The sequence below is a fragment of the Oncorhynchus gorbuscha genome, linkage group LG26, assembly GCF_021184085.1.
Source record: "Oncorhynchus gorbuscha isolate QuinsamMale2020 ecotype Even-year linkage group LG26, OgorEven_v1.0, whole genome shotgun sequence".
In the NCBI taxonomy this organism is placed as follows: Eukaryota; Metazoa; Chordata; class Actinopteri; order Salmoniformes; family Salmonidae; genus Oncorhynchus; species Oncorhynchus gorbuscha.
Genome location: NC_060198.1, coordinates 2,813,864 through 2,827,221, shown reverse-complemented (window position 1 = coordinate 2,827,221; position 13,358 = coordinate 2,813,864). Strand labels below are relative to the sequence as shown.

General features: G+C 45.1%; 1 protein-coding gene across 1 annotated transcript in view; it reads right to left on the bottom strand.

The window, feature by feature from the left end:
• Nucleotides 1–4,100: 4,100 nt before the first annotated feature.
• Nucleotides 4,101–13,358, bottom strand: part of rbm20 (RNA binding motif protein 20) — an 85,838-nt gene continuing 76,580 nt past the window's right edge. The window contains exons 11-16 of the mRNA XM_046331966.1: nucleotides 13,133–13,351; nucleotides 12,466–13,026; nucleotides 12,063–12,435; nucleotides 11,783–11,893; nucleotides 10,578–10,699; nucleotides 4,101–6,363 (exon numbers count right to left, since the gene is read on the bottom strand). Coding sequence (XP_046187922.1) covers nucleotides 6,295–6,363; nucleotides 10,578–10,699; nucleotides 11,783–11,893; nucleotides 12,063–12,435; nucleotides 12,466–13,026; nucleotides 13,133–13,351 — 1,455 coding nt within the window. The 3' untranslated portion in view covers nucleotides 4,101–6,294. The remainder of the gene's footprint in view (nucleotides 6,364–10,577; nucleotides 10,700–11,782; nucleotides 11,894–12,062; nucleotides 12,436–12,465; nucleotides 13,027–13,132; nucleotides 13,352–13,358) is intronic.

The following is a 13,358-nucleotide window of genomic DNA, read 5'->3' as shown; positions in this document are numbered from 1 at the left end:
TAACACTATTGCTATAATAACGTCTTATAATAAGCATTTTTGTGTTGGACAAAATGTCAAATAAAATTATTTGTTTTATTTGAAACCCAACCAAATAAGCCTAAGTCCTAAATGGTGCAATGTTAGACCCTAAAATAGCTAAACCATTTAGTTCTCAAACTTTTGGGGGCCTGGGACCCCTATTGTGATAACAAATTCACCAGGGACCCCCTCATAATCAGAACACAACTCGAGTGAGATAAAATAGCATACAAGGAGTACTATGACTGGCAGTGCATGGCCGGATGAACCAAATCTCGGCCCTGGGAAGGAACATTTTAAAGGCCCATGTCTTGTCATCGGAAAATACATTTAGCAGTTTTCAAGCTAATTTCCGGCAATTCTGCACATTCAGTTATGGGGCAGGGAGATGTTTTTGTTGTTGCAGCTTTAAAGCTAATATCAATCAAATGTATTTATAAAGCCCTTTTACATCAGCCGATGTCACAAAGTGCTGTACAGAAACCCAGCCTAAAACTCCAAACAGCAAGTAATGCAGATGTAGAAGCATGGTAGCTAGGAAAAGCTCCCTAGGAAAGCAGGAACCTAGGAAGAAACTTAGAGAGGAACCAGGCTCTGAGGGGTGGACAGTCCTCTTCTGGCTGTGCCGGGTGGAGATTATAACAGAACATGGCCAAGATGTTCAAACATTCATAGATGACCAGCAGGGTCAGATAATAATAATCACAGTGGTTGTACAGTGTGCAAAAGGTCAGCACCTCAGGAGTAAATGTCAGTTGGCTTTTCATTGGGGATCATTTAGAGTTTGAGACAGCAGGTGCGGTAGAGAGAGTTGAAAACAGCAGGTCCGGGACAAGGTAGCACGTCCGGTGAACAGGTCAGGGTTCTATAGCAGGCAGAACAGTTGAAACTGGAGCAGTAGCATGACCAGGTGGACTGGGGCATTGGGCCAGGTAGTCCTGAGGCATAGTCCTAGGGCTCATGTCCTTAGAGAGAAGAGAGAGAGAGAGAGAGAGAGAGAGAGAGAGAGAGAGAGAGAGAGAGAGAGAGAGAGAGAGAGAGAGACACCGGATACGACAGGAGTAATACTCCAGATATAACAGACTGACCCTAGCCCTCCGACACGTAAACTATTGCAGCATAATTACTGGAGGCTGATACAAGAGGGGTCGGGAGACACTCTGGCCCCGTCTGACGATACCCCCGGACAGGGCCAACCAGGCAGGTTATAACCCCACCCACTTTGCCAAAGCACAGCCCCCACACCACTAGAGGGATATCTTAAACCACCAACTTACTACCCTGAGACAAGGCCGAGTATAGCCCACAAAGATCTCCCCCACTGCACGAACCTGAGGGTGGCACCACCCCGGACAGGAAGGATCACGTCAGTGACTCAACCCACTCAAGTGACGCATCCCTCCTGGGGACGGCATGGAAGAGCACCAGTAAGCCAGTGACTCAGCCCCAGTAATAGGGTTAGAGGCAGAGAATCCCAGTGGAGAGAGGGGAACCGGCCAGGCAGAGACAGCACCGGCGGTTTGTCACTCCAGGGCCTTTCCGTTCACCTTCACACCCCTGGGCCAGACTACACTCAATCATAGCACCTACTGAAGAGATGAGTCTTCAATAAAGACTTAAAGGTCAAGACCGAGTCTGCGTCTCTCACATGGATAGGCAGACCATTCCATAAAAATGAAGCTCTATAGGAGAAAGCACTGCCTCCAGCTGTTTGTTTAGAAATTCTAGGGACAATAAGGAGGCCTGCATCTTGTGACCGTAGCGTACGTGTAGGTATGTACGGCAGGACCAAATCGGAAAGATAGGTTGAAGCAAGAGCAGTAAAACCTTGTAATCAGCCATTGCCTTAACAGGAAGCCAGTGTAGAGAGGCTAGCACTGGAGTAATATGAGAACATTGTTGGGTTCTAGTCAAGACTCTAGCAGCCGTGTTTAGTACTAACTGAAGTATCCTGCAATTCTACACATTTCGCCAAAAGGCTGAGATAAAACTTTGTAATTTTGAGGCTTAAATTACAGCACATGTATGTAAAAAAAAAATTTGGGTGGCATACAAGAAGTATTGAGTTGAAATATAATTGGTGAAGTAGGTACTGTGTGTGGAAACCAATATCCGTGTGAGCTTCCCAGGCCCATGTTGCCCAGGGGTAAGAACATACAGGACCAGTCAAAAGTTTGGACACACCTACTCATTCCAGAGTTGTTTTTTATTTTTACTATTTTCTACTTTGTAGAATAATAGAAGACATCAAAACTATGAAATAACACATGAAATCATGTCGTAACCAAAAAAGTTTTAAACAAAATCTAAAAATATTTTTGTTTCTTCAAAGTAGCCTTTGGCATTCTCTCAACCAGCTTCACCTGGAATGCTTTTCCAACAGTCTCGAAGGAGTTCCTACATATTCTGAGCACTTGTTGGCAGCTTGCCCTTCACTCTGCGGTCCAACTCATCCCAAACCATCTCAATTGGGTTGAGGTGGGGTGATTGTGGAGGCCAGGTCATCTGATGCAGAACTTCATCACTCTCCATGGTCAAATAACCCTTACACAGCCTAGCCCTTACACAGCCTAGCCCTTACACAGCCTAGCCCTTACACAGCCTAGCCCTTACACAGCCTAACCCTTACACAGCCTAGCCCTTACACAGCCTAGCCCTTACACAGCCTAGCCCTTACACAGCCTAGCCCTTACACAGCCTAGCCCTTACACAGCCTAGCCCTTACACAGCCTAGCCCTTACACAGCCTGGCCCTTACACAGCCTAGCCCTTACACAGCCTAGCCCTTACACAGCCTGGAGGTGTGTTGGGTCATTCTCCTGTTGAAAAACAAATGATCGTCCCACTCAGTGCAAACCAGATGGGATGTTGTATTTCTGCAGAATGCTGTGGTGGCCATGCTGGTTATGTGTGTATTGAATTCTAAATAACTCACTGACGGTGTCACCAGCAAAGCACCCCCACACCATCACTCCTCCTCCCCCATGCTTCACGGTGGGGACCACACATGCAGAAATCATCCGTTACCCTACTCTGCATCTTTTTTTCATTTTTGTTTTCATTTTACCTTTACTTAAGTAGACAAGTGTTGAACTCAACAAGTGTTTAACTAGGCAAGTATTTAACCAAAGGTTGGAAACAAAAATATCAAATTTGGACTCTTAATCATAAGTCTTGTCTTATTATTGGTGTCCTTTAGAAGTGGTTTCTTTGCAGCAATTCGACCATGAAGGACTGATTCACTCAGTCTCCTCTGAACAGTTGATGTTGAGATGTGTCTGTTACTTGAACTCTGTGAAGCATTTATTTAGGCAGCAATTTCTGAGGCTGGTAACTCTAATTAACTTATCCTCTGCAGCAGAGGTAACTCTGGGTCTTCCTTTCCTGTGGCGATTCTCATGAGAGACAGTTTCATCATAGCGCTTGATGGTTTTTGTGACTTTCAAAGTTCTGGAAATGTTCTGCATTGACTGACCTTCATGTCTTAAAGTAACGATGAACTGTCGTTTCTCTTTGCTTATCTGAGCTGTTCTTGCCAAAATATGGACTTAGTCTTTTACCAAATAGGGCTATCTTCTGTATACCACCCCTACCTTGTCACAACACAACTGATTGGCTCAAACGCATTAAGAAGGAAAGAAATTCCACAAATGAACTTTTAACAAGGCACACCTATTAATTTAAATGCATTCCAGGTGACTACCTCATGAAGCTGGTTGAGAGAATGCCAAGAGTGTGCAAGGCTGTCATCGAGGCAAAGGGAGGCTACTTTGAAGAATCTCAAATATAAAATATATTTTGATTTAACACTTTTTTGGTTCCATGATTCCATTTGTGTTATTTTATAGTTTTGATGTATTCACTATTATTCTACAATGTAGAAAATAGTAAAAATAAAGAAAAACCTTTTAATGAGTAGGTGTGTCCAAACTTTTGACTGTTACTGTAGATATTTAAGTAATACCCAATTTCCCTAATCTCTACTACACTACTTTTCCCCATTTCAAAACGTATAGCATTGTGTTCTGTAAATGAGAAAAGTCCAATCGATTATACATAACAAGTTGTTACTAGGAAACTGTCCAAAGATAGATAGTTTATTGTATATTTTTTTCCTATTTGACTGTAATGTGTAATGTCAATGATCATGTCCAAGAGTGCAATTGACTTGACCAAGTCTGTGCTATCAAAAGGAATAATCATTATACAATTAGTTTTGTCTGACAAGTGTAATATCCTACCTTAACATCTGGGGGCGCTCCCCTCAAACAGTAGAACGTCACAATGCCCCATGCACATAAAGTAGCAGTTTTTCTCATCCTCAAGGATTTGATTTATGCAAAATAGTAGTCTTTTACTGTGTTTTGCTTTCCAAATTGTCTAATAAACTAAACTCATTATTTTGCATCCCATTATTCAATGGGAGAAAATAGAGAAAATTGCTAAATTGGCAACACACACACCACAGGAGGTTGGTGGCACCTTCATTGGGGAGGACGGGCTCGTGGTGATGGTTGGAGTGGAATAGGTGGAATGTCATGAAATACATCAAACGCATGTTTTCCAGGTGTTTGATGTCATTCCATCTGTGCCGTTCCAGCCTTTATTATGAGCCGTCCTCCCCTCAGCCTCCGCCACTGATACACAAACAGCTTTCTCTCTTTACATGTTTATTCAAATGATTTCATCAGAAAATAACCATAAGAAAAGTTCAACACAATCTTAAAACTTTGAGCAACATTCACAGTGTAGAAAACAGAGAGAGAGAGAGAGCAAGTTTCAAACCCTGCCTCGACAATATATTATACTGACTTAAAATCACACTTCATTTAACTCTTAACACTTAATTTAACTCTTAAATAACACACATGGTCCAGTTCAAGTTTCTCTACAGTTTAAAGGCACTGTATAAATTATTTAGACATTTGCAAAATATTGAACCTGATTGTGACAAACTTTACAATTCACAAAGTTGTCAAAGTAGTTTTTAAATGAAATCAAATACGGGACAAACCACAATAGAAGAAAACCTGAAGAAAACGTATGGCGATACTTAACTGTATCTCAATTTAAAGGAACATTCCACACAGAAAATATTTGTAGGTATTTGTTTCATTAGTCGATTGTTGATAAATGTTCTGCTTGTCAGAATTTCGGGACTAAATCATTTACAGCACTTAACCTTTCAAGATATGTAACTTTCAAAATGGATGCAAAATGCATCATACTGGGATGATTTCTGTATTTTGAAAGTTCCATATCTTTCAGACTGATACGTCTTTGTCCATGTCTGTCGGGAACCGTATTCCATTTTGTCTCAATGAACAGACACAGTAGGTATAACAAGTGTAGGCCTTCATATCCTCCAGTTATACACAGAAACACTGTGTCATGAAATATACATTCAAAGTTAAAATATCCAAATTAAACCAACCTGAGGATTACTTCTAAACTGCTACATCTAACAATGGCAGACATGTTCCAAGGCACTTTGCATCTAAAAATGTAATATCCCTAACACTCTACAGACTCAAATGAAATGTTAAATCAAATGATTATATTACTATTTGGAGTACAGCTACATGGAACATCATGGAACCAGAACCAGGACAAATACTAATATGGATGACTTTCAGTTCACTATATCACAGAGTCTGACTTCTACAATAATGACTAGAAAGAAGGCTGTGTTTATTCCCGCGATGAAAAACAAACACATTTATTCTCTACTGCAAATAAATCAAAGGGTGAAAGATAGATAAATATATTTTTAACACAAATCTTTGGTGACCGGTTTTCATTTTCACAAATGTAGTACAGTAACACTGGAACCTTTTTAAACTACAGTATCGTTTATACTATGTACAGAATCAAACATATTGCTAGATTGTATATAGCCTCGTTATTGTTATTTTGTTGCGTTACTATTTCCTTTAGCAAATATTTGTCTTTCTTTTTAACTCTGCATGGTTGGGAATGGGCTCGTAAGTCAGCATTTCACGGTAATATGTATTACTGTATATGGAGCATGTGACCAATAACATTTCATTTGATTTGTAGCAATGAGTTTTAGTCCAAACAATTCTCAGAGAATCGCTCTTCTCTAACGGGTCCAGTGCATTTCACCGTGTGACTTCCATCCGATATGTCATTTATTCATGTCTCTTTCGTTGAGTAGTCCTTGGCAAGCTCAGATCACTCAGTCTGTAGCACAGACGCAACGCTGTCCACCATCTCAACTTGACAGTACCGAATGATGAGTATAGGTCAGAGGTCACTCTGTAGCTGAGGGGTCAGTTAGTGCACCAAGTAGACTCTCCTCTGCCAGCTGAGACAGGTACTTCTGTGAAGAGCACAAATATAAAAGTTAGCTTTGTGTACGTAGTTGTAGAGTTCCCCTTTAAGTGGGATATTCAACTGCCTTCAAATACTTAGACGATAACACGGCTATCTGCGTTTCACCCTTATTTTGCTTCCCACTATGATACACTATAACTCCATCCGACTTCCTGTGAATTTTAAAATAAGGAGACCCGATTTATCTGTATTGAGTTTCTTATGCATATTCGGCTATAGAAACTCCTCAGCCAGAGCTACTGCTGTTTGACACAATAGTGAAGGAGGGAGACCTCAGAGAGTGGAATGTTCTGAGAGAGAGGCAGGTGCTTCCTGAACAGCCATTAACCTGTCTAGTTTCTACATTCACTGTATTTCCCCAGTCCTGTTAAAGGCCAAAACCATCAGCAGCAGCCCGCTCTCGGCTAAGCGGGTAGCAGCAGGGAGCCCCACACACACAATCACACACACAATCACACACACACAAAACCCCTCAGCTTTTGACGGACAGCGCAACTGTTCTTGAGGTTTTTTACCCTCGCAATGTAATCCATCAAATGTGAAGGAATCTTTTCCCCTTCTGGCTGCTTTCAGCTGTGCAGCTTTGCATGTGTGTGTGTGTGTGTGTGTGTGTGTGTGTGTGTGTGTGTGTGTGTGTGTGTGTGTGTGTGTGTGTGTGTGTGTGTGTGTGTGTGTGTGTGTGTGTGTGTGTGTGTGTGTGTGTGTGTGTGTGTGTGTGTGTGTGGGGTGTTAGCGTGCGAGTGTGTGTGTGTGTCTGGATGGGCATTGGGCACTAATAGGTAACCTAATACAACTCCCAGTACTCAACACTGTGAGGGGGCCTTCCTGTAGTCAATGGGCTGCCCCTTCCACTGCCTGTTCACAGCCGCACAGAAATACCCTGGTCTGCTGAACCAACCAGCCTATTGGGAATGAACCTTCCGAATGTTATTACTTTACTTGAGCACAATGGGTCTAACAAATGTAGGACTTTCTATCTGCTAGTTAGTCTACACGTTGCCTGTGTACAAAGGAGGTCCCCAGGAAGGACTGGAGCAGCTGGGCCCATTAGAAGGGAGCCTTTAGGAAGTAAAGTCATGGATAGACTCCCATGGGTGCCACACTAACACCCTCTACTCTACTCACTCATCGAAAGTCTCCTTTTCTGACACCCCACTGTAGGGGACCACAGTGGAGAGGGGAAAAAGCTTTGGATTGTGCTGCCAGTTTTGACGTGTGTGTGTGTAATAGAGATAGTGAGTGACTGATCTCTGTATCTCGTGTTCTGTCCCATGGTTGTGTGTGTGTGTGTAATAGAGATAGTGAGTGACTGATCTTTGTATCTCGTGTTCTGTTCCATGGTTGTGTGTGTGTGTGTGTGTGTGTGTGTGTGTGTGTGTGTGTGTGTGTGTGTGTGTGTGTGTGTGTGTGTGTGTGTGTGTGTGTGTGTGTGTGTGTGTGTGTGTGTGTGTGTGTGTGTGTGTGTGTGTGTGTGTGTGTGTGTGTAATAGAGATAGTAAGTGACTGATCTCTGTATCTCGTGTTCTGTTCCATGTGTGTGTGTGTGTGTGTGTGTGTGTGTGTGTGTGTGTGTGTGTGTGTGTGTGTGTGTGTGTGTGTGTGTGTGTGTGTGTGTGTGTGTGTGTGTGTGTGTGTGTGTGTAATAGAGATAGTGAGTGACTGATCTCTGTATCTCGTGTTCTGTCCCATGGTTGTGTGTGTGTGTGTAATAGAGATAGTAAGTGACTGATCTCTGTATCTCGTGTTCTGTTCCATGGTTGTGTGTGTGTGTGTGTGTGTGTGTGTGTGTGTGTGTGTGTGTGTGTGTGTGTGTGTGTGTGTGTGTGTGTGTGTGTGTGTGTGTGTGTGTGTGTGTGTGTGTGTGTGTGTGTGTGTGTGTGTGTGTGTGTGTGTGTGTGTGTGTAATAGAGATAGTGAGTGACTGATCTCTGTATCTCGTGTTCTGTCCCATGGTTGTGTGTGTGTGTGTGTAATAGAGATAGTGAGTGACTGATCTCTGTATCTCGTGTTCTGTTCCATGGTTGTGTGTGTGTGTGTGTGTGTGTGGGTGGGGTTATATCCTTCCTGTTTGGCCCTGTCCGGGGGTGTCCTCGGATGGGGCCACAGTGTCTCCTGACCCCTCCTGTCTCAGCCTCCAGTATTTATGCTGCAGTAGTTTATGTGTCGGGGGGCTAGGGTCAGTTTGTTTATCTGGAGTACTTCTCCTGTCCTATTCAGGTGTCCTGTGTGAATCTAAGTGTGCGTTCTCTAATTCTCTCCTTCTCTCTTTCTTTCTCTCTCTCGGAGGACCTGAGCCCTAGGACCATGCCCCAGGACTACCTGACATGATGACTCCTTGCTGTCCCCAGTCCACCTGGCCATGCTGCTGCTCCAGTTTCAACTGGCCTGGGCCCTAGGACCATGTCCCAGGACTACCTGACATGAGGACTCCTTGCTGTCCCCAGTCCACCTGGCCATGCTCCTGCTCCAGTTTCAACTGTTCTGCCTTACTATTATTCAACCATGCTGGTCATTTATGAACATTTGAACATCTTGGCCACGTTCTGTTATAATCTCCACCCGGCACAGCCAGAAGAGGACTGGCCACCCCACATAGTCCGGTTCCTCTCTAGGTTTCTTCCTAGGTTTTGGCCTTTCTAGGCAGTTTTTCCTAGCCACCGTGCTTTTACACCTGCATTGTTTGCTGTTTGGGGTTTTAGGCTGGGTTTCTGTACAGCACTTTGAGATATCAGCTGATGTACGAAGGGCTATATAAATACATTTGATTTGATTTTTATTTGTATCTCGTGTTCTGTCCCATGGTTGTGTGTGTGTGTGTGTAATAGAGATAGTGAGTGACTGATCTCTGTATCTCGTGTTCTGTCCCATGGTTGTGTGTGTGTGTGTGTGTGTAATAGAGATAGTGAGTGACTGATCTCTGTATCTCGTGTTCTGTTCCATGGTTGTGTGTGTGTGTGTGTGTAATAGAGATAGTGAGTGACTGATCTCTGTATCTCGTGTTCTGTTCCATGGTTGTGTGTGTGTGTGTGTAATAGAGATAGTGAGTGACTGATCTCTGTATCTCGTGTTCTGTTCCATGGTTGTGTGTGTGTGTGTGTGTGTAATAGAGATAGTGAGTGACTGATCTCTGTATCTCGTGTTCTGTTCCATGGTTGGGTAACATGTGCCACACTGTAACTCAACTCTAAAGACATTTTTCTGAACTTTGGTCTCACAATGATGTCACTGAGTTTCCAAGCTTTCCCTGTAATAACTATTACATATGTTCATGACTATTCTGCAAGGGGTAGTGTAAGTTAACGATGGAGAGGGTTAGTGTTTCCTGCTATCAAAATCATCATCATCATGATCATCATCGTTCATCCCCTTCCTTCTTTCTCTTTCTCTTTCTCCTCCTCCTCCTTCTTCTCTTCCTCACCCTTCTCCTTCTCCTCTTCTTCCTCCTCCTCCTGCTCCTCCTCATGCTCCTCCTCCTTCTCCTCCTGCTCCTCATGCTCCTCATCCTCCTCCTCCTCCTTCTCCTTCTCCTCATCTTCCTCCTCCTCCTGCTCCTCCTCATGCTCCTCCTCCTCATCATCCTCCTCCTTATCCTTCTCCTCTTCTTCCTCCTTCTTCTCTTCCTCACCCTTCTCCTTCTCCTCTTCCTCTTCCTCCTCCTGCTCCTCCTCATGCTCCTCCTCCTCCTTCTCCTCATGCTCCTCCTCATGCTCCTCCTCCTGCTCCTCCTCCTCCTGCTCCTCATCCTTCTCCACGTCCTCCTCCTCCTCTCTTCCTCACCCTTCCCCTTCTCCTCGTCTTCCTCCTCCTCCTGCTCCTCCTCATGCTCCTCCTCCTCATCATCCTCCTCCTTATCCTTCTCCTCTTCTTCCTCCTCCTCCTTCTTCTCTTCCTCACCCTTCTCCTTCTCCTCTTCTTCCTCCTCCTCCTGCTCCTCCTCATGCTCCTTCTCCTCCTGCTCCTTCTCCTCATGCTCCTCCTCATGCTCCTCCTCCTGCTCCTCATCCTTCTCCTTCTCCTCTTCTTCCTCCTCCTGCTCCTCCTCCTCCTGCTCCTCATCCTTCTCCTTCTCCTCTTCTTCCTCCTCCTGCTCCTCCTCCTCCTGCTCCTCATCCTTCTCCATCCTCCTCCTCCTCTCTTCCTCTTCCTCATAACCATGTCTAATTAGAATGATCTATGTTAATAGTAAATGTGTTGCTGTACCTGAAGGTTCCTGTAGTGGACAGTACTACGACAGTGAGAGGTCTTGGCTGTCTCCTCGCTGGTGTAGAACAGGCCACACAGCTTACAGTAGAACCCCGTACTGGGCACGATGAACTCCACCCCTAGAACAACAACACACCAATCAGAAAACTGCTAATACACCTCTAGAACAGCACAAACCAATCAGAGAACAGAACATGTACCCCTACTGCAGCCGCAGACCAATTAGAGAAGAGAATCCTCCGACCATACAACAGTATCAGACCAATCAGAACACAGCCCATGTACCTCTAGATCTCGTATTAAAAGTTGTTACAAATCTGATTAGATTGTTACTGCACAAGGACTAGAGTAACGTAATGTAGTGTTACCAATGTAACTGATTGGCTAGAGAGGTTACCCAGGGCCAACTCCCAGGTCTGAAACAGACACGTTTTCAAAGGCAGCTAGGAGGATAGTCAACGGGGCAGCATGGCCCCTCTCCCCCTCATCAGTAGCCTCGTTGTCAGTGTGACAGAGTGAAGTTGTTAACTCTTCAAGCTGATCTAGATCAGCTGCACTGTCACTGTCTCTCTCATGGGAGAACACAACACAACACAACACTGCAGCCAGATACTACTCAATTGTGAATCTATCTCAGCCATGCTATCAATGACCGTAGCATTTGGCTGTGAAACACACATACACACACACGGTGCACATACACTGACACACACACACACACACACACACACACACACACACACACACACACACACACACACACACACACACACACACACACACACACACACACACACACACACACACACACACACACACACACACACACACACACACACACACACACACACACACACGAAGGCCATCATAGTCCACTCATGTGTAGTGTTCACCAACGAGGCACAGTAGGTCATGTGCTGTGTGTGCCTATGTCATGCCAGGCCTAAATAAACACATCTCAGGGGTGCGTTTAACACCTTGCTCTCAACAAGTGGCCAGCTGAAGCTACCACATGCGCTCTTTCACTCCAGGCACAGATAGCATTGGTATAGCAGGTTGTTGATTAATAATCATATTATATTCAATAAGCTTTATTTGTCCCCAAGGCCAAGGGGCAATTTTTACTGGGCTTAAAATGACATTGCAGATCGCACACATACAACAACAATACTTCATGTAAATAAAAGTCATTTGGTCCTTACCCAGAGGGATGCTGTGTTCACTGATAATCTTCTCCTGCCCTCTAGAAGGTGAGGGAGCCCCTATGTCTATCAGGTTTATAGGACGTGGGACATGTGTTGAATTCTGGATGACTGTAAATGAGAAGTGAACATAAGTTACCTATAAAATCTAGAAGAATAACATCTGTACAGTAATAAACAGGAAACATGGAGGACGATTCAGAATCCCGATACTGGTTTATTTGATCAGGAAGTCAAATTCTGGACATATTATTTCATCGCGAGAGCAACTGTTCTGTACCTCTAGGAGTCTCAGCCTTGTGCTGCTGTATGTCTGGCTTCATGACCGTTACTTCCCTCCCCACGTCCTCCACCTGGTGTATTATTACATCCTGGGTCTTGCTGCTTTCACACGCGCCAGCGTGATTGGTTAGCGCCAGCTCCTGCGTCGGCGCTCCACTCTTCAGTACTTCAACTTCCAAACACGTCTCTTCCAGGGCTGCCTTGAACTCCGGGTTGGGGAAATCATCCAGATCTGAACTGAGCTGTTCTGAGGCTACTGGGATGGGTGGCTGTGGCTGTGACTGTGGCTGTGGCTGTGGCTGTGGTTGTGGCTGTGGCTGTGGCTGTGGCTGTGGCTGTGGCTGTGACTGTGACTGCGGTTGTGGCTGCGGCTGCGGCTGTGACTGTGACTGTGACTGTGACTGTGACTGTGGCTGTGGCTGTGGCTGTGGCTGTGACTGTGGCTGTGGCTGTGGCTGTGGCTGTGGCTGTGACTGTGGCTGTGGCTGTGACTGTGACTGTGGCAGTGACTGGTCTGTGGGGCTGGGGTTTGTACTAATCTCCCCATCTTTCTGCTCTGTAGGTATAGGATCCACCACCCCACCTACCCCACCTCCTCTACCCAACTCGGTATCCTCTCTCTGGGCTAACTCCATCTCAGAGCAGGGCCTGGGACTGGGGGTGGAGGTTGATCGTGGAGCCTCTCCCTCCTCCTCCTCCGTAGGATCCTTTTGGAGGTCTGAGGCTGACACATCCTCGTCATCCTGCAGCTCAGGGAGGTCCGGTTCGATGATGGAGTCGTCCTCTCCTACCTCGTCCACTGTGACCAGCTCCTCCATGTTCTTGGGGTACCAGCACTCACCCTCTGTGTCGTCCCCACTCTCCCACTCCTCCGCCTCGCTGTCTTTTTCTCTCTCATGCTTGCCACTTCGTTGAGGAGAAACAGACTTCTCTTTGGATCGCTGATCCTCAGCGGTTTCTCCCTGTAATGATACGGCATTTGTTTATAAATAAGATATACTGTACACATCCAAATTCTGATTTACGTATTAATCTTACTTACTAATCAAATAAAATCCTATCACTTACGTTATTTTCAGTCATCTCTATTTCCGGTTTCTCCTGGTGTCTCATGGTGGGTTTCTTGCTCCTTCCCCATGTCGGGGAGCCTCCTCTCTGTCTTCTGTCTTCTCCTGTCCTGGTGGGTAGAGACTCCTCTCCCAGCTCTGACTCTGAGTGTCTGGATCTGTGGTAGTCCCCCCCATCCCTCCTCTTTGACTTGACTCTCCCCTCCTCATGTCTCTGGTACTGTGGC